General features: G+C 49.9%; 1 protein-coding gene across 2 annotated transcripts in view; it reads right to left on the minus strand.

Moving 5' to 3' along the window:
• The window catches only part of Cdc42bpb (CDC42 binding protein kinase beta), an 88,838-nt gene that overhangs the window by 49,493 nt on the left and 18,264 nt on the right, over positions 1-21,081 (minus strand). For both annotated transcript variants that reach the window (XM_051196644.1, XM_051196643.1), the window contains exons 2-4: positions 10,082-10,173; positions 4,863-4,946; positions 1,524-1,619 (exon numbers count right to left, since the gene is read on the minus strand). In XM_051196644.1, coding sequence (XP_051052601.1) covers positions 1,524-1,619; positions 4,863-4,946; positions 10,082-10,173 — 272 coding nt within the window. The remainder of the gene's footprint in view (positions 1-1,523; positions 1,620-4,862; positions 4,947-10,081; positions 10,174-21,081) is intronic.

Raw genomic sequence — 21,081 nt, forward strand, 5'->3', positions numbered from 1 at the left:
GCCACTCCCAGCACCTGGGCCCTCCCAAACCCAGCAATTCCTCTAGGCTCTGGCCCAGGCAGCAGGCCCGCTGACTCACCAAAGCCACATCCTACAAGCTGACCCGGGAACTGGCATCGTGACTGGAGATTTCTAACGGATATGTGAGAATGAACCCTGAAACAAAACTGTCATCTTTTGGACAGACCCATGCTGCCTACAAAGCTCCAGTAGTTCCTACCAGAAGAGGAAGAGCTCTGGGGGATGCCCCCTCATCAGGAACTGAGCAAACCAACCACCTGTCCCCGAAAACCAGCTCGGGGACCCTGACACGGCTGCTGTCATCTGTACGAGGGCTGTGAACACACAGCCACACCCTCTGTGCCCCAGACACCCACTTCTAAGGAGAAGGTATTCACAAAGGCGAGTCACTGAGAAGGCTGGCCACAGCTGGCCACAGCTAATGTATCACAGGGTACCCAGCAGGCACCAGCTGCCCTCTGCCGGGACAAAACACACCTCTGTAAACAAAAAATATGACAGAAACATTTACCACATCCTGGGTGTTCAAATCTCAGGGATTTTTGTTGTTTAACAGAGATTGTCTTAAGATGTCTTAAGATTAGTAAGCAAACGGACACTTAACCAAGTAGTGTCACAGGGCAAACAGATAAAGGAGGTACATTACACGGAAGGACCTCAGATCCCCACTTGGAGGCTGGGGACAATGGCAATTACACCCTGCTCAGCCGCAGCGGAGGCAAAAGCACTGGTCAGAAGTTCCTTCCCAGAGTCCAAGCAGGGCCAGCTTAGGGCACCTGCAAAGTCACCCTGGAGGGAACCCTAAACAAGGCCGCCCCGAAGGCCGTCACTTCTGAGCTGGGTGCTTCAGGTGCTTCACAGCCGTCCACACTCAAACCCACACGCGTGCGGACAACAAATCTGACTGAAGGTGTACTTCCAAAGCGCTCACAGAGCGCCGAGTCAGAGTGAGTGCTGGCTCAGGAGTACCTGAGTCCCCGAGACCCTGAGAAGCCTGCCAAGGGACTCGTGCCCTCTGGAGACTCGCATGGCAGCGAGTGTCCCCTCGCAGGAGAAGGGAAGAAACAGTTACGTACACAGAGCTGGAACATCTAACATCCCCACACGATGCTGCTTTTCCCTAAGACTCCTGATCCAACGCCTCAGCTTTCGTATTGCTGGGACCACAGGTACGTTACCTCGCAGCTGTGTTTCTTACTGTTATTTATTGTTATACACAATTCAAAATAGAAAACGAAAAAAACAAAACAAAAAACACTGTTTTAAGAACCAAGTCATGCCGTAAACTAAAGGCTTGAGAAAAATGTTGTACAGACTTTGAAAAGCTTATAGTGTTAAAAATTCTACCCGAGGGTTATAAAACTGAACAAACCCCTGTTTTATGTAGGTTAGCATTGACTTGACGATGTCCACGCCACAGTTTTACACCGAGTGGCAGCAAGGAGGAGCCAACAGTGTAAGGGGAAAGACCCCAGCGGTGTGCCCGGCATGCCCAGACCTACCAGGTAGTTCTCATCCTGAAAGGCGTAGTGCAGCGCAGTGATCCACTGACAGTCACCGTTCACCAGCACATCGCGCTCTTCTCGGAAACAAGCTGTCTGTGAGGGATGAGCAGACAGTCAGTCTGTGTCCGTGACAGCAGCGGTTCCCAACTGTCCACTGCTGCGACCCCTAAATATAGTTCCTCACGTTATGGTGACCCCAACCATAAAATTGTTTTACTTCAGAACAGTAAGTTTGCTACTGTTGTGAATTGTAGTGTGTTTTCTGAGGGTCTTAGGAGACCCCTGTAAAAGGGTCATTTAACTCCCCAGAGGGGTCAGGACCCACAGGTTGAGAACCACTGATCTAGGGATGTCCTATAGAACATATTCCTGAAACTCGTAGTCTCTGCTGTGACCATGATCTGCAGACAGTACCCCAGTCCTGACTGTACCCCTGTCCTAACTGTGCCCCAGTCCTGACTGTAGACAGTACCCCTGTCCTGACTATAGACAGTACCCCTGTCCTCCTGACTGTAGACAGTACCCGTCCTGACTGTAGACAGTACCCCTGTCCTGACTGTAGACAGTACCCCTGTCCTGACTGTAGACAGTACCCCTGTCCTCCTGACTGTAGACAGTACCCGTCCTGACTGTAGACTGTACCCCTGTCCTGACTGTAGACAGTACCCCTGTCCTCCTGACTGTAGACAGTACCCCTGTCCTCCTGACTGTAGACAGTACCCGTCCTGACTGTAGACAGTACCCCTGTCCTGACTGTAGACAGTACCCCTGTCCTGACTGTAGACAGTACCCCTGTCCTGACTGTAGACAGTACCCCTGTCCTGACTGTAGACAGTACCCCTGTCCTGACTGTAGACAGTACCCCTGTCCTGACTGTAGACAGTACCCCTGTCCTGACTGTAGACTGTACCCCTGTCCTCCTGACTGTACCCCTGTCCTGACTGTACCCCAGTCCTCCTGACTGCCTGGAACCTGATCTTTTTACCTCACCTGGAACCAAATGGCTTCGCTGTCCACAGTGACTTCTGCAGAAGCCAAGAGGCTGAATATATCTGCACTTTTCCTGTCTGCAGCCCAAGGTAAGGGCAGTGGTCACAGAGAACACAAATGCCTTCCCCAATGACCACACCTCTGTGGCCCACACCTGGGGTCACCCTGAAGTGATGCACACACGGAGTCAGTGGCTGCTCTCAGCTGCACGCCTCACCATCCACTGCAACACATCCTCACACCCTTTACTAATAGCCTTTTCACATGCCCTGTGTGTGGCTCACACGGTGCCCAAATGCACACCTCCCTCTGAGAACATGGCCGGCAAGATGGGGACAAGGCCACTTCCTGATGTGAAAGACTGTTTATTCAGTCTGTTGATTAACAACCACAACCAGGGGACACTTCTATAGCAACCCTGATGGCTGTGAGCACACGGGTAAAAAGGCTTTTGGCCTGTAAGTTAGCAAGCACAAGCACACACACACACACACATGCAAACACACACAGACACATGCGTGCACACATAGATAAAAAAACACACAGACACACACACTCACACAATATTTCAGCCTCTTCTCAGTGGCCACTTCAACTGAAGCTGTGTGACAACCTGAATCAGCTGTAGCAAGTCTTAAACGGGCTCTCCCACCACGCTCTGGACCACTCCCACACTAATGGATCCCCAGATGCTGCTTTTTCCTCAGCTGCCTCAGTAATTCCCATATTTGCCAGAGCACGTCGGTCGGTTAGTGCTTTTGTTAACCTGACACCAGCTAGAATCATCTGGGAAGGAGGACCTCAACCAAGGAACTGGCTCCATCAACCAGACTGGCCTGTGGACACATCACTGAGTGCTGTGGGAGGCTCTGCTCACTGTGGGCACACCTGTGGGGAGTTTTCTTGATCACTGAGTGCTGTGGGAGGCTCTGCTCACTGTGGGCACACCTGTGGGGAGTTTTCTTGATCACTGAGTGCTGTGGGAGGCTCTGCTCACTGTGGGCACACCTGTGGGGAGTTTTCTTGATCACTGAGTGCTGTGGGAGGCTCTGCTCACTGTGGGCTGTGACCCTGGGTTCTGTAAGAAAGCAGGCTGAGCAACCCATGGAGAGCAAGACAGTGAGCAGAGATCCTCCACCATCTCCAATTCAGTTCCTGTCCTGACTTTAACGAAGGACCGTGACAGGGAAATGATAGCCAAACAAACCCTTCGCTCCCTAAGCTGATTGTGGTCAGTGTTTTATCACAGCAACAGGAGGCAAACACAACACAAAATATGTGGGGACAGAAAGCATCGAGAGAATGGAGGGAAGCCACTGGGTATCATTCCGAGGCTGGGGATGCACACGGGGCACCAGGTACCTGAGAAATAGGGACAACTCAGGCAACCTACACTCACTTCTTGAGCAACGTGTGGGACTATGTCACAAAGAGGAGATGAACACTGGAGGAGAGCCGCACATTGACAGTTTAGGCATCAGGAGCATGAAGTGTCTGTGGGAGAATGGCCAACATTCCCCAGTCCACAAAATCTGAGGCTAGACAGACCTAGCCATTGCCCAAGTGGTGGCACTTGGGAGGCAGAGGCAGGAAGATCTCTCTGACTTAGAGGCTGACCTAATAATGCTGAGTTCTGGGCCAGCCAGGGCTACATAGCAAGACTCTTTCTTCCCCAAACCAACCTCCCTCCCTTCCCCTCCCCCCCCAAGGGTTTTGCATATTATTACCTGCCCCAGGTGGTAGCTACCAATGACAAAACATGCAACAAGTGACAGGAAAGGTCTGAGTAGTGAGATGCAGAGACATTAGAAACTACAGAAGGTCTTCCAAAGGGGGTGTGTGTGTGTCCATCAGGAAGTTTCCCACAGCACAGGCAGAGCACGGCCACTGGCTGCAGCCCCACTGAAGCCCAGCTGCCTGCCCTGGGCAAGTTAAGGCGCCTGGCCAGAGGTGGGATCTGCAAAGAGGGGGAGCCAAGGGAGCCTGGCAGAGTAAGGAGAGGAGAGGAGTGAGCATGCTGGATGGACCGGAGCCCAGAGGAGATGACCTGGCACTTAGGAGGGCTGAACCGGAGGCCGGGCGTGGGGATTCAGGGACGAAAGGAAGGATGTCAAGGGGGCCAAGCAGTTCCTTCCACCAGACCCTTTACCTGATCCTTCGTTTCTACCACCCCAAAGAGGGAACAGAGGTATCTGCACTATGCGGACATGAAGGCTCCCAACCAAGGGCTGGTTTCATGTGCACATGGAAGAGGACAGTGGTGGTGGCTGGAGCGTCTCGGGTGGCTGCAGTGACCAGTGCGGCCAGCCAGGTGTACACACCCCACTCACTGCACGCCACACATACCTCTGCTCTCTTCAGCATCTCCCACTTGTTGAGAATTTTCATTGCATAAATTCGTTCGGTGCTCTTCATTTTGACAACAGCAACCTAGAATATAAATTTGAATTTAACAAAAATTTAGTTAATGGTTCAAAAGCCTTGGACATTTAAATGGCAATCCTAACTGCCTGGGAACTCCGAGAAACGAGAAGTCAAAAACAGAGAAGTCGTCTATATAAAGAAACATTTGCCTTTTAAACAACAAAACTTGGCTTTACACTGTAGCTTGGATGGGACCACCTGGCTCAGTTGTAAAAAACACTTCAGCACTAAGCGATGGGAACCGGAGTTCACCGCCTTCCACTGGGGCAACGTTTGAAGATTTTCAGTGAAAAGAAACGGCCCTTTCTCCCTGCACTTAGGGTCTCCTCCCGCCTCCCCCTCCGCCTCCGCCTCCGCCTCCGCCACCTGCCCATGAACACCTTCCCTGTCAGCCCCTACAGTCACTCATCAGAATCTGTGCTCCACAGAGTCAGGCGGCATGTGGGGGCTAGAGTATCACAAACGATTCACTCTTTGGGTCTCATACTCTACAACAAAAAGGCTAAGAGCACACTTCAGGCATGACTGTACCGCCACCTCCTTCAGGAGTCTTCCCGGCCTTCCAGGCTCTGCCGCATCCTGAACGAACTGCATCATGATGAGTAGCATCAAGATGTGCCACTGATTTACACGTTCTACAGATGCCTCCTCGTCCACCAATCTACATCTCCTTCAAGGCACTGTGAGCTACCCTCTGGCAAGCGTCTCTTTGAACATAACAGCCATGGAAAAAAAGTTCTTTGATGAAACCACCTACTTCCCTACTTTCTTAAATAGCGCCCACATCACAATGCCACCAAGAGACCATGAGAACGCATGCGTCCCAACATGTGTCATGTGCTGGGAACGATGCTGAGCACTATAAACACTTGGTCAGTGGTTAGGATGCTGGGAGGGTCTGAATGACAGCCCAAGAGATGGTGGGGTCTCACTCTCGGGCACAAGCTTTCAAAGCCTACATTAAAACATAAAGCCTACAGCCAAATTCAATGTCTTCCCTGGGTGACAATGGCTCTTCCACGATGAGCATACCCTGAGCGGACCCCAGGCCGTCTGAGTCAAGGACACACTCCCTGCACTGCAATGCTCCCCACAGTATCAGCACCGGTGGCCCCTCATGATGGTCTTTCCTGTGCTCTGTAGCTACAGCTTAGAAACCAACAGCCACGCTTGCTGCAATCTGAGCAAACAGAAAACAGTGCCTGCAGTGAGTTCCTGTGGGGGCAGCTGGGGGGGCAGGCCCACTGCTGGTGATGAGGCACTGCCATTGGAAGCCAGGGCTTCACTACAGAAACTGTCCTGCTGCAGAGGCGGCAGAGCAGCTCCTTCAGAAAAACCCGACACTGTGAAGATGACGAGAACAAGACCCATGGCATCAGGACTCTTGCCGGACAGACCCCAGGCCCACAAGATGCCCATCCTGCACAAACTAATGTTTGGGGACATACAAAACAGTCAGTGAAATGCATGGAAGGACATGTTTGTCAGAACAAAACGCCTGTTAAGAACACGTAGAAAACAGGTGATGTCAACCTTTGGCCTGTACTATCCCCCAACCCCACACACGGTTACCATTCTAAAACTATGTCTGAAATTAGACATGTCAGCAGAGGAATTTGATGAAGTATTAAAGATTAACCGTGGAACATGAGAACAAAGTTAAGATTTCATGCTAGTTCTGTGCCGGAAGAAAAAAAGGAGACAAAAATAAAATAAAAAACAAACCCCTGTTTTAAATGAACTGCATGGACTGTATGTATGTTCTACTGTGAGTGGAAAACACGGTCCCTTTGACAAACAGTCACTCGGGCTGGGAAGTGGCTAAGGGGCCCTTCACTTAACTCACTTGCAAGGCCCTGGATCCTCTCTCCAGCACCACCACCCACATGCCCACACACGCACACACACGCACACAAGACTCTGGGAGAAGGGGCTACCAGGGCCGTGCTGCTTGCAGCATAGTTAGAGTGAAGTGGTTTCTTACAATTGTGTTCATCTGGTTTTAATGTGACTCCAGGAAGGCACAGAGAGCTGGGCTCACAGGTTCAAGCCTGGCTCCCACTCTGATCCATCCCAGACAACAGGTGCCACACTACTGTGGCCAGCAGTGGGAGGTTTCTGTGAGATCCCAGGGCTGCCCAGGGCCAAGTCAGCTGTTGGCTCCATAACCCCTCAGGCACGTGTCCCAAGCCGGCTTCTGGGCAGGGGACAGAGTTCCTGTCACAGAGTCCCCTATACAAGGCTGCTCCTGTGAGGGAGAGGGGGCAGCAGATAAGCACGCCCTGACCCCACAACAGTCATTACCCAGAGACCCCTCTGCACACAGGTGCTGGAGAGTTCTATGTCAGCTTGACACAAGTTAAAGCCATCTGAGGAGAAAACACAATTAAGAAAACTGCCTCCATAAGATCTGACTGTAGGTAGCCTATATGCCATTTTCTTAATTAGTGAATGATGTAGGAAGGACCTGGGTTCTATAAGAAAGCAGGCTGAGCAAGTCATGGGGAGCAAGCCAGTGAGCAGCACCGTCCATGACCTCTGCATCAGCTCCTGCCTCCAGGTCCCCGCCCTGTGTGAGCTCCTGTCCTGACATCTCTCAATGATGGACTATGATGCGAAGTCTAAGCCGAATAAACCTGTTCCTCCCCATTTTGCTTTGCTCATGGTCTCATCACAGCAATGGCGACCCTGACTAGGACACTGGATCTGTGTGTTCTTGCCTGAGGACAGGGTCTCAGGCGGTGCTGCAAAGCAGACAGGCAGATTGGTGGCAAGTAACAGCCTGACCCAGAATGTACTTTCCGGGGAGCTGAAGAGAGGAGTTGAGGGCTGTGATCACAAATGACAGACAAGGACATGCCAAGGCCTCCAATTTGATGGGAACACATCAAAGACTCAGGATGACCAGCACCCTGTGCTCTTCCACCCATAAACACACATAAACACCCATAAACAAACGGATCATAGGAAGAACATATTTCTCCCAACAATGGCTGGCAGCTGTCCACACCTTCTGTGACTTGCTCAGTGCTTACAGAGACAGGTACAAAGATTGGCACACTGCAGGGACATAAGGCTGGGCAACCTCAGCCAGAAGCCAAACGTTTAGTTTATGGCAGGGGAGCCTAAGAGTGTATGGGCACAGGAAAACAAGCAGATTGGCTGGGAGGCTGAGAAAGGGGGCTGGGCTCAGCTCCCCGGCCACAGGGACCTGGAAAGATAGGCCACCAACAGACAACCAGGAGTACACAAAGAGAAGAGGGGTTTGTTTGTTTTTTGTTGTTTTTTGAGATAGGATTATCTGGCCCAGGCTGGACATAAACTCATGGCAATCCTCCTGCCTTAGTCTCCCAACGCTGCATTACAGGCATGGGCTACTACACCTTATGGGAGTGGGGTGGAGGTGGTAAAAGTTATAAGGCCAAGGGGCTGAAGAGAAGGCTCAGCAGTTAAAAACTGTTCTCATAGAGGACCCAGATTCAGTTCCCAGCACCCATACCAGGTGGCCCAAATTCTTGAGAAGATCTGCCCCCAGGGGCACCTGTATATACACAGTGTGCATAAATTCATATAGCCTTACTCACACACACACAAAACCAAAGAGATAAACCTTTAAAACAACAACAACAACAACAAATAGCCAGACATGGTGGTATACGTCTTTAATCCCAGCATTCAGAGACAGAGGCAAGAGGATCTCTGAGATTTCCAGGACAGCAAGGGCTACATAGAGAGACACCCTGCCCTGCCTCAAACACCAGAAATGCAAAAGAAGAAAAAAAGTTGTGAGGCCCTGCGCTGAGCCCAGCATCACAACACGAAAGGGAGAGAATGGAGAAGACAAAGGACAGGGCCCAGCCTGGGATGTCTGATTCTCTTCGCCTGGAAGGAGCCTATACTGCTACGTGTCGTCTCTGAAACGCGTTAAAAACTCTCAGTTTTGCAACAAATTCTCAGCACCCCCTGCCAAGGGCATACATGATAACTATTTTGGCAAAGGAATTTTCCTTCTTTCATTTACCTATCAATCCTGTTCCCACCTGATGCTTCCTCCCTCAGGCAGGGGTGCTGTGGCTACGGTGCAGCTGGCCCTGGTGGGCTCCTCACCTCTGCAGGCGGACGTAAGCTGGGTGGAAGCTGGGTGACTCTACCAGACTTTCTCTGCACCTCACTACAAACACACACACTCACTCACACCATCAAGAATCTGACTTCATGTGGAATTCAGGTTTTACTTGTGGCTCCTTCAAATAAAAAGTTCCTCCAGGACAGGACAAGACAGACAGGACAGACAGGACGGACAGGACAGACAGACAGACAGGATGACAGGACAGGACAGACAGGCAGACAGACAGGATGACAGGACAGGACAGACAGGATGACAGGACAGGACAGACAGCACAGGACAGACAGCACAGGACAGACAGGACAGGACAGACAGCACAGGACAGACAGGACAGAACAGACAGACAGGACGGACAGACAGACAGGACAGGACAAGACAGGACAGACAGAACAGACAGGACAGACAGACAGGACAGGACAGACAGAACAGACAGGACAGGACAGACAGGACAGGACAGGACAGGACAGGACAGGACAGGACAGGACAGGACAGACAGACAGACAGACAGGACAGACAGAACAGACAGGACAGGACAGACAGACAGACAGGACAGACAGAACAGACAGGACAGGACAGACAGACATACAGGACAGGCACTGATGCCCCAGAGTAAATCTGACTCAGCCCCTTCTACAGTTTTTGGAAAATGTCAAGAGCCAGGAATCCCGGCACTTGGGGAGGCAAAAACGAAATGATCAAAAGTTCAACTGCGCAGTTCAAGGACAGCCTGGGCTGTATGAGATCTTGAGCCCCTTCACGGCAATAAAGAACAGAAAAGGGGAGAGGGAGAATTCCAAAAAGAAATTTCAACCAACCAATTGAAAACTTATTTATATTATCTTCAACTATTTTTGGGGGCCCCAAAATATACAGGGTAATTCACCAACAATAAACTTTGTTTTCTTACTTCTGTTTCAGAGTTTACCCACTCAGAGCTCCCCAGACGATGCCAATGGACAGGTGTCTAGGAAGTACCAGGCCGGCAATGCCGTGCCAAGCAGAGGGTCCCTCTTACCTCACCAAAAGCCCCTCTTCCAATCACTTTGATGATCTCGAAGTCTTCCCGATGAAGCTGCATGTCCTTCACAAGCTGTGTGAATGGCTTCGCTACAAGCAGAAAGAAAAACACCAATTCAGTCCAACACAGTAACACTCTCTTAAAACCTCCATGATGGAGGCAGCATACTGCATTACAGGTTTCTCGGAGTGTGGACGTTTGTCAACAGTTACACTTCTGTATATACTGTAGTAAATACCACTACTGTGAAAATCTCATGGTTAAAACAACAAAACAAAAAACTGTAAATTTCCTGGTCAGATCCAAGGCTGGTCCACTGAGGTGGCAACTGGCATGTCCCCAATCATCATAAGGGACAGCCCTGCCTGATGACCCCAGACAGCCAGGGGACAGAAGACTCGTGCTGGACAGTGAGACGCGAAGATACTTAGCATTCTCAGACAGCTAGCTGCAAATGGTCCTGGTAGGCAGGCCATCTCTGCTGGCATTTGCCAGTCAGACACTTTGTGTCAGGGTGCAGTCTTCAGAGCAACCCTTTGAGAGTAACTCCATCACTGTCCACGTCCCACAGACGTAATAGCTAGGTTGTTAGAAGGTGTAGTACTGGAATGAAGTTCCCCCAAAACATGACTTTACTTGGAAACAATGTCTTCGCAGATATAACCAAGTTAACATGAGGTCACATACTGTAACAGGATGGGCCCTAAAGCCAGTAAGACTGGTGTGCACAGCAGCAGGAAGGAGGAAAGGCCACATGAAGACAGAGGATGGCGGGAGAGCACACACCAGGTAACACCACGGAACGCTGGTAGCCACTAGGAGCTGGAAACGCAGAACAAGCTCCTCCCTAGTCTTCAGGGAAACAGGCTGTCACTCAAGCTCTGCCCTCCACTTCCACCAGCAAGGTTACCCCAGAAAGTCACACAGAGGGGTGCTCGTTTCTCCCCAGGACAGAGTAAGCGCCAGAACAAGGCTCTGACAAAGTGTGCTCTCACAGCCCTCCCCCGCCCACAGTCTGGCCTACCTGGCAAATAAATATGTTGGCTCTGTATGCCTGCCTGTTTTCGCCGTCACACTCAAACCCACATTTCCATTTGCCCTAATACTAGAGGTTTCTTTCTTCTTTGTTTGAAACAGGGTTTCTCTGTGTAGTCCTGACTGTCCTGGATTTGTAGACCAGGCTGGCCTTGAACTCACAGAGATCCACCTGCCTCTGCCATTGCCTCTGCAGTGCTGGGATTAAAGGCGGCACCACCACTGCCGGCTCCCCGAGGTTTCTAGAATGTTAGGCAGTTAGGCAAATGTATTGCTTCTTATCACTGCATTTGTATTAATATCTAAAACTAGCTCTGCCGAAATGTGTAGCATGTATTTTAAAGGGTTTACATTGACGGCCATATTGTTCCGTATTTCTCAGTACTATTAAGGTTCACTATTACTTGCTGTTCTCAGCAATACTGGAAGCAACAGAAGATTCTTGGCTCTCTTCAGAGGCTGAGCAGTGGACTCTGGCCCATGGCTGTAACAGCAGCACAGAGCTCAGAAAGCTGAAGGCACAAAGCCCGGATTTTAAGGGCTGTCTAACAGGAAAGCCTCGAGGTAGAACTAAAGGGTCACCTACAGTTCATGCTTGTTTCTTTCAAATATCACCAAAAATAACCACTCTTAAAACCCTGAAGGAAACGGGTCTTTTAGACAGCCACTGACTGGGTACCAGCTCTTGGTGTCTTTCAGGGGAACCACACAGCTCCTTCCACTCTACTGTGAGGGGACCGAACTTCTGTATAGACCAGGAGAAATGGGTGTTTGGGAAGGGAGCGTGCCGGCAACTACACCACAGCCATTGGAGAGCACACGGACCAGCAGTCGGGCTTTCTGGACCCCACAGAACTCCAGCCATCAAGTCAGCCATGGGGCCACACTGAGGCACTGGGGAGGATCCACCTGTAAGTCTCACACAGAGACACTGGGGGGGATCCACCTGTAAGTCTCACACTGAGACACTCGGGAAGGGGATCCACCTGTAAGTCTCACACTGAGACACTGGGGGGGGGATCCACCTGTAAGTCTCACACAGAGACACTGGGGGGGGGATCCACCTGTAAGTCTCACACTGAGACACTGGGGGGGGATCCACCTGTAAGTCTCACACTGAGACACTGGGGGGGGGATCCACCTGTAAGTCTCACACTGAGACACTCGGGAAGGGGATCCACCTGTAAGTCTCACACTGAGACACTCGGGAAGGGGATCCACCTGTAAGTCTCACACTGAGACACTGGGGGGGATCCACCTGTAAGTCTCACACTGAGACACTGGGGGGGGGATCCACCTGTAAGTCTCACGCGTGCACTGAACTGCCCATGTCGTCATTTCAATTCTTGTCCCGGGACATACCTGATTGCTATAACCCCACTGGTTCCATTTTTAGTTTACTTGTGATTTTCGTGTTTTATATCAAAGATCACACTAACAGATGAGTTTATTGAATATGTTAATTGTAATAAACATTATTTTCATAGAGTGAATAAATTTACAATGATCATTTGCATACATACTAACTTTGTATTGTTTTAATTAATGTTCAGGATGAAATCCCTGGACTCTCAGAAATGTTTTCTACCTCCTAAGATGCCTTCCCAAGCAAACCTAACCCAGCTGTATCACACGCTCAGTACCACAGCTCTCAATGCCACTGGGAGAGGGAAACCTCCTCCTCCTCCTGTGCACTGCGCTCACTGCTCACTGCTGTGCTCACTGCTCACTGCTGTGCTCACTGCTGTGCTCTGCGCTCACTGCTCACTGCTGTGCTCTGCGCTCACTGCTGTGCTCTGCGCTCACTGCTCACTGCTGTGCTCTGCGCTCACTGCTCACTGCTGTGCTCACTGCTCACTGCTGTGCTCACTGCTCACTGCTGTGCTCACTGCTGTGCTCACCGCTCACTGCTGTGCTCTGCGCTCACTGCTCACAGCAGTGCTCACTGCTCACTGCTGTGCACTGCACTCACTGCTCACTGCAGTGCTCACTGCTCACAGCAGTGCTCACTGCTCACTGCTGTGCACTGCGCTCACTGCTCACTGCTGTGCTCACTGCTCACTGCTGTGCTCTGCGCTCACTGCTCACTGCTGTGCTCACTGCTCACTGCTATGCTCACTGCTCACTGCTGTGCTCACCGCTCACTGCTGTGCTCACTGCTCACTGCTGTGCTCACTGCTGTGCTCACCGCTCACTGCTGTGCTCACTGCTCACTGCTGTGCTCTGCGCTCACTGCGTACTGGTATGCTCTGTCAAGATGTAACAGCTGAAAATGAAATGGCTTTTTTTTTTAATGAATTACACTATTTTCCATTTTATAAAAATTAGTTTAAAAAAAAAAAACTTTTTTGTTTTGTTTTTGATTTTTGAGACAAAATTTTTCTGTGTAGCTTTGAAACCTGTCCTGGAACTTTACAGACCAGGCTGTCCTCAAACTCACAGAGATCTGCCTGCCTCTGCTTTCCAAGTGCTGGCTGGGGCTAAAGGCGTGTGCCACCAACACCCACTAGGAAAAATATATCTATGTATTTATTTATTTTGGTTTTGAGACAGGGTAGAAAATTATCTTAACCAATTTTAATTGGTTCTTTTTTCTCCTATCATTGTATTAAGGTTTAACAAACTAACCCTGTGAAGATCCTATTTAATCCCATTTTCTGTTAAATGGCTTTCAAAAACACTTAACCCTTTATGCCACCTACTATTTGATCGTCTCTTAGCAGGCATGAAATGCAGATTTTAATGCTTGGTTTTAATCACCTTCACGTATTTAAGTAGTCTGAAAATGGTTTGCCTAATTCTGCTCAAATATCCCTCCTCAGGCAGGAAGAAGCCACCTCTACTGTGGGGTCCTAGAGAAAAGCTCTGGCCTCCATCAGACTCAGGTCATAGGGACACCCAGTGATAACCCGATGGCTGCGCCATCTTAGCGGCCGCCCTCCACTTCAGGAACAGATTTCTTCTTTCTGCAACACAAAGCTCTTTCAAGGGTTCGGCTATCAGACACACGGGAGCCCACACCCAGGCTGTCACCTCCAGGTCCCTGTTTCCAGGTGACCCTTGCACGCCAGCTGCAGTAAGGTGACCTAGCCGCCCTTGTCAGGCTTTCCTTCTACTCTTCGACCAAACCTTTCTTGTTGCTTGTGCACTTCAACAGTCTTGTTCAGGTGTCCTCAAAGGCTCAAGTGGAGTTATCAGGGTCAGTACTGGATAACTACAGAAACAAACCTACGGGGAGAGCTTGACAAGGCAAAAGAACTACCAGCGTAAAGCCAGGAAGTCAGTTTAACCAGTGAGACAAGGGCAGCCTGGGAAGAAAGCCCTGGAGGTTTATCTAGCACTTTCTCTAGGCCAAAGAATAAAGGAATCAGAGCTCACACGCTGTGGTGACAGAACAAAGGTGTCTGTGCTTGGGAGCAGGCTGAGGATGGAGGGGTGGGATGGCGCAGGCGTAGGAAGGGTGGGAAGGAAGTGAGAATATGTGGGGACTCTAACAGGGTCAGTATGAACTCCCGGCTTCCATCATACAGAGAGGGCAGTGAGATCCTGTGTCAAATACACACACTGAGGGGAACACAGATGAACATGAACACAGACATAAATGGGTATTGATGGGAGATGTCACTCTGTAAATATGTTTCTCTTATTGGTGAATGAATAAAGCCCAGGTTCTCTGAAGAGCAGCCAGTGCTCCTGACCTTCCTCCAGCCATCTGTCCAGCTCATACAACACTCACACAACACACTTTTAAAAGGAAGACGTATGGTCAGTCAGCTACAGCCGGTGATGATGCTGACTCTCAAGGTGCTGTGCACAAGTAGAGCAGGAAGACCGACCACGTGAACAACCCTCAGTCTAAGAGAGTAGAGCTGCGAGGGGACTAACACCTGTGATGCCAGACTCAGGAGGCAGAGGCAGAAGCAGATGGATGGGTTACACAAAGACAGACCGTCTTAAAAAACACACTACAACAGAACTTTTTTGCATAGTAGTCTGTTAATACCTATCTGTATCTAAACACTAAATGCTACCAGGGCAGGAAATGCCCACAGGGAACCTGCAAGTGCAGAGGACCGGGGTGGGCACTTACGGCTTTAACTTCCACCTGGAGTAGAGCCCACGATGGTTCACTCCAGTACCAGCACTCAGCCTTAGACTCTGGGAGCCCTGAAACACTCCGGCATACCAAGCGCCACCCCACACAGCGGGGTTGAAGCCTAGGTCTGTGTCCCATGGGTTAACCCCCGCTTTCTCCCTAGCACAGCCACAAACTTGTGATGACGGATGGTCACTCTGACAAGCCATCAAAAAGATTTACCTTCTCCATATGGAAGGCTTACACCGCTGTCTACTCGACAGCTAAACTTCCTACTTCTCCAGACCCGACTGAACTTTTCCTCTTTTTGCAGAGCTAGAGGTCAAACCTAGAGTCCCATGCAAGTGTTCTACACTGAGCTGTAGATCTCTGTTGGACCCTGAACCTCTCTTGTTGCCCAAAAAGTAATGAATTCATCAATCAAGATAACAACTATGGCTGAGAAGATGGCTCATTAAAAGTAAGACTGCTTCTGGGCAGGCCCGGCTCTGTGTGCCCAGGCAGATGGGGCAGAGACAGGCAGATCCCAGGAGCTCAATGGCCAGACAGCCAACCTAGCCAGTCTCTAGAAAAAAAAGGCAAAGAACAGCAGAAAGACACCTGACACCCTCCTCTGGCCTTTGTATGCTCTCACAGCAGCACATTCACATGAGAACATGCCACACACCACACACAAGCACAGAAAGAAAGTACCGATAAATATGAGATGCAAACTGTGAGAGAAACTGAAGCCTAGAGTTCCTCTCAACAGGCAGGCTTGCCAGGAAGAGCTAGAGGAAGTACAGCGAAGATCCAACTGAGAGACTGGTGCCGCCTACCCTGGCTTGTTCACCAAGAGAGGAAGTAAGGTCAGATTAAATGAAGCGAGCGAGCATATAGCAGGGAGAGGGAGCCAGTGCCATGGTCAAAGTCACAGCCCACAGAAGGCAGGCACGTTTCCCTCGCCCCATCGAGCTGCTCTACCCACAGTGCCTGGCGTCAGTCAGTGTCTGGTCTTCTGTCTCTGTGGCTGTGGCTGTACCATTATGTCTGCGAGTGAAACCATCTTGGAGATCATCTAGCATGCTATCACAGGGAAGCAGGGGCTCACATATGTGAGCACACAAGATAGACGTGAACGCCACCTGCAGGCTCTCTGCTTCTGACAGGCCTCTCCTTTCTAAAGGCCCTTCATGAGACACAGGGTGGCCGCCGGGCGCGTGGGCAGCTCCCTGAAGTCACCTGCTTCTAGTGAGGGCACAAAAGATTAATATTCACCATAAGGGTTCCGAAAAAAATGTGCTCAAATTATAAAAATCGCACTCACTTGTACAGATAACTGGGTATTTGTAAAATGACAGCAGTCTACCTCCCAGACAAGCAAATCCCATGACCCATGAGCTGGAGGGAACTGAACTGCCTCTTCCAAGTCCCAGTGGCAACTGGCTCCACCTCCACCTCCCTGCCCCAGAACCCTCCCGCCCAGGCTGCAACACCCATAGTGAACAGTGAATTGAACTATGCTCCACATGAGACTTCGCAGCAAAGAGGAAGCTTTTAAAGTGAGTCAGGAGTCACGCCAGCTACAGGCTTGGGCAGTGAAAGTCCACTGGGGTAGGGAGGGCTGAGTCAACACCAGATGGGAAGCCTTCATTCCAGCAGAATACAGTCATGGAGGAGCCGCCCATGCCCCTAGACGAAGCCATGCACACCTATCTCCCTCCCTCGCTAACCTGCACTCGGTGTCTGCCGGCTCCGTTTTCTCCACTCAGACACTCGGCTGAAGCTGCTTTGTTATTACAGAAACAAGCCTCATCGCCTCACTGTGCACCGCCCTGCAGTGTCCCGACTTCCTGCCCACGGACGGTGCTTCCCACTTGAACCCAAGGAGGCAGCGATCCCAGTGACGTGCAGCACTGTCCTGTAGCGGTCCTTCGACAAAGAGAAGACCCTCTGCTGAATGAGTAACTTCACAGTAAGGCTAAGGCTAGTCCTGCTTAAACAGATGTAATTTAAAATGCCAGGGCCGGGATGTGTTCAGTACAGAGCCTTGCCCAGCTGTATGAAGCTGGTTCCCTATCCAGCACTGCCTCTCTGCCCCAAAAACTTAAGATGGGAAATAACCCACACAGAAAAAGAACCAATTCTCACAGCCCGCCCTCTGACCTCCACGTGCAGTCTGTGGTCTGCACCATTGCCAGTCCCCAGCCAAACACGCACAAATAAGTAAATGAATGTTAAACCACAACACTGGCGGTTTTAAATGAATGTTAAACCACGACACTGGTGGTTTTAGAAGTGGGATGTTCAAGTCAGGAGCAGCAGGGGTGGCAGCACTGAGCAACTTGTGACTTAGAGTGCTTTAGCTCCCCAACCTGTGCGTACAAGCGCGCGGGTGCTTGTGTGTGCCTGTGCGCGCGCGCATGCGCGCGCGCAGGCACACACACGCGCGCGCACACACACACAAACACATACACACATGTGCAAACACATACACACACAAACACAAACACACACACACAAACACATACACACATGCGCAAACACATACACACACAAACACATACACACACATACACACACGCAAACACACACATACACACACACAAACACATACACACACAAACACATACACACACGCACAAACACACACACTCTGTCTGGACGAGCTAAGGCATCCACCTGTCTGCCACCAGCACCGCAATTATGGGCGTGTGTCACCACACCTGCTCTTTACGGGTCCTCACACTGCAGCAAAGTATTTCATGCACCTTGTTTTAAGAGACTGTCAGTGTTGGCCAATGGACACTCACTGGGTGGGGGGTGGAGCCCTCCCAAAAACCCCAACAACGAGAGAGGTACCCAAGGGCAGAGTAAGGTCCAGTGCCCTGCTGCTTTGTGGATAAGAGGACAAAAATCACTTGAAAAAAAAAAAATATGTTCTTTTTCCTGTAGCAAGTATAATTTTTATTTATTTGCCTGTTTGTTTTCGTTTTTCAAGGCAAGAGTTTCTCTATGTAGCCCTGGCTGTCTTGGAACTCACTCTGTAGACCAGGCTGGCCTTGAACTCACACAGGTCCTCCTGCCTCTACCTCCCAAGTGCCACCAACACCCAGCTCAAGTAGAATCTTTAATGTAAGAGCTCTAATATTGTTTTATTTAACCTTGTTTTACAAAGACAGACATGGGGGAAAACTTAAGCTGAGCAGGGAAAGTAAACAGCATCACACATGTGTAGAGCAACCTTCCATTGAGATGACACACAGCCTCCGAGCAGGTGTGAATCAGACTTTGCTACCGCCCCATCCACCGGCAATGTGGCTATGCAGCGGCATCCAAGCCCGACAGGTAGATACTAAAGGCTGACAGGTAGATACTAAAGGCTGTGGCCACATCACACCAACAGGAAATAGCAGAGCTTCTTGACCCCAGGTCAAGGCTAAATCAAAGATCCGAATTCCCCGAGGGTCACCTTCTTCCAGGGGACAAGCTAGGGCAGTACATGCAGAGGTGAAGGCTTAGATGGTGTCACATCCCTGTCATCCCTGCCGCAAGGGCATTTCCAGCTGCTTCTCAATCCCCACAGCCACCTTCCTGCTCTGGAGTTCAACAGGCAAGATTCGGGGGAAAGTCTTGTTTCTGTTGTCCTGTGACGGAAGCCCACTCCAAATTTCATTCAGTAATTCCCCAAACTCTTCATCTCTACCGCTCCTCAAAAACAACAATTCCAAAGAGTTTCATTCACTATCTGGAATTATCCCCTCGAGGTCAGAGTACAAGGGCCAGCTCTGCAGGCTGAGAGAGCCTCACATCTTCTGTGGCATCCACCCAGAGCCCTTCTGTCTGCAGGCACCAGCTAACCGGAAAATCACTTCTACTCAAACAGTGTATTCTAATAGGGACACAGAGACAAAGGTCCCTGGTTTTGACCCAATTCAATTATCCCCCTTAACATCTGATCTGAAAAATAAAGGCATCCAGTCTAGATTTAACTCTGGCCATATTTATTGAGCAGAGCCCTTGGCGGACTTTATAGGCTAAGCCCTCCCAGGTTAGCAACAAAGGTGATGTACAGCACATACAGGTTTTCAAAGCCAGACCCTGGGATTATCTGGTAGTCAAAGATCCCACAGCATGCCAAACAGAGTCATTTTGGATCTTGTACCATGGGATGCAATCTCTCCATAGCTGAGCAAGACAGAACAGCAGGAGAATTGCAGCCAGGTTTCTAATTCCAATCTTACTTATGAACTAAATATCTGAAATTATGGTTACTGACTCCTACCCTTGGGTTCCATGCAATTACTTTACAGTCAAAAATCACCCTTACAGAGTGGTCCCTCATTCAAATGGACTGGATTTAGCACACAGACAGAACCTAGGACGATGCCTGTCTCCAGGGCAGCAACATGGGACATGAGCCTAACTACAAACTCCCCCTCTTCCCAGCGCTGGGTTGAGCCACTCTAAATATACACAGTGATGCTCCCTGTGCCACAATGGGCTGGGACCAGCTATGGCAGGAAGGACAATGACTCTGAGGAAGGAACTGTCTGCTCTCTTTCCTTCCAGGGTGACGCTCACGAGTTCTCTACTGAAAGACTTTGGCTGCTAGGGATCTCTGACAGAATACAACTCAAGTCTTCCAGCTCCAGTCCAAGAGTCCAAGTGACTCTCTAACATGCTTCCAGCGACAGCAGCCACAGGCTAGGACAGAGTGCATTTGCTAAACTGGCACTTAAAGCAGAAACTGCACCAGAAAGGAAGTAGGGAGATTAACCAGGAAGGCCAGTCTGTAGGCGCCAACAAATTAGAAGTGAAATGCAGGCGGCTAAACTTCATAATCTGGAAAATGTGTGAATAAGGGGTGTGCAGGTCCATTCAGAGGCTGTCAACAGGTCCTTCTCATGCAGCCAAGGTTTTTCTGGCACCCAAGGGTCTGATCCAGACAAGATCCTAGCCCTCGCCCACAGGAACATTTCTCCAGGCGCCACTAAGTACTACCAGCCTGCAAAGACTCATTCGGAATCCGTCTTTTCTATCTAAACTTAGACACCTAAGGCAGGACTCATCTAATACTCTAAAAACCGTTTGCTTGCTGAATCCCAATTATTAGGTAAGTATTAGCTGGCAGCAGCTATTGTTTTCTGAACATTTAAGTGTCAGGGATGTCACACTGGAAACCTGCAGGGTACTATCTAAGCAAACTGAGGAAATGTGAGGTCCAAGTTCATGGTGACACTTGGTATTTATATCTGCTATCATTTGTTTTCATCTCCCACATCCAAGTCTTATATTTCCTGTAACACTAAAACACTTCTATTTTAAAAGCCAGGGAAGAAATTATCTCCTTATTTTTTCTGCTTAATTTTTTTTTTACATTTTAAAAAACTTATTAATTTATCTTTTACATTCAATCCCAGTTTCCCCTCCCTTCCTGCCCCCCCCACACCCTCAGAGAGGGTAAGGCCTCCCCTAGGAAGTCTACTAAGTCTGTCCCATCATCTAGTTGAGGCAGGACCATGGCACATCTCTACCCCCACACCCCTGTGTCAAGGTGGGACAAGGCGTCTCTCCACACAGAATGGGCTCCACGAAGTCAGTTTGTGCATTAGAGTTAGATATTGGACCCGCTGCCAGTGACCTCATACATTGTCCCAGTCACACCATTGTCACCTATGTTAAGGGAGTGTAGTTCTTTGTTATTTTTTAACACAATCATTTAATAAACAGCACATTATCAAATACCCTGTGCTCTGACAACAGCTTTCAGGTATGATGAGCCCTGTCCTAGCACCGCCCATCAGAGGGGGGCACGCCTTAGTTTAAGAGGGAAGTTTGACTTCAGGAGATTCTCTCACTCTAAGCATATCTGACTGCCACCATT

The sequence above is a fragment of the Phodopus roborovskii genome, unplaced genomic scaffold (assembly GCF_943737965.1).
Source record: "Phodopus roborovskii unplaced genomic scaffold, PHOROB, whole genome shotgun sequence".
Taxonomy (NCBI): Eukaryota; Metazoa; Chordata; class Mammalia; order Rodentia; family Cricetidae; genus Phodopus; species Phodopus roborovskii.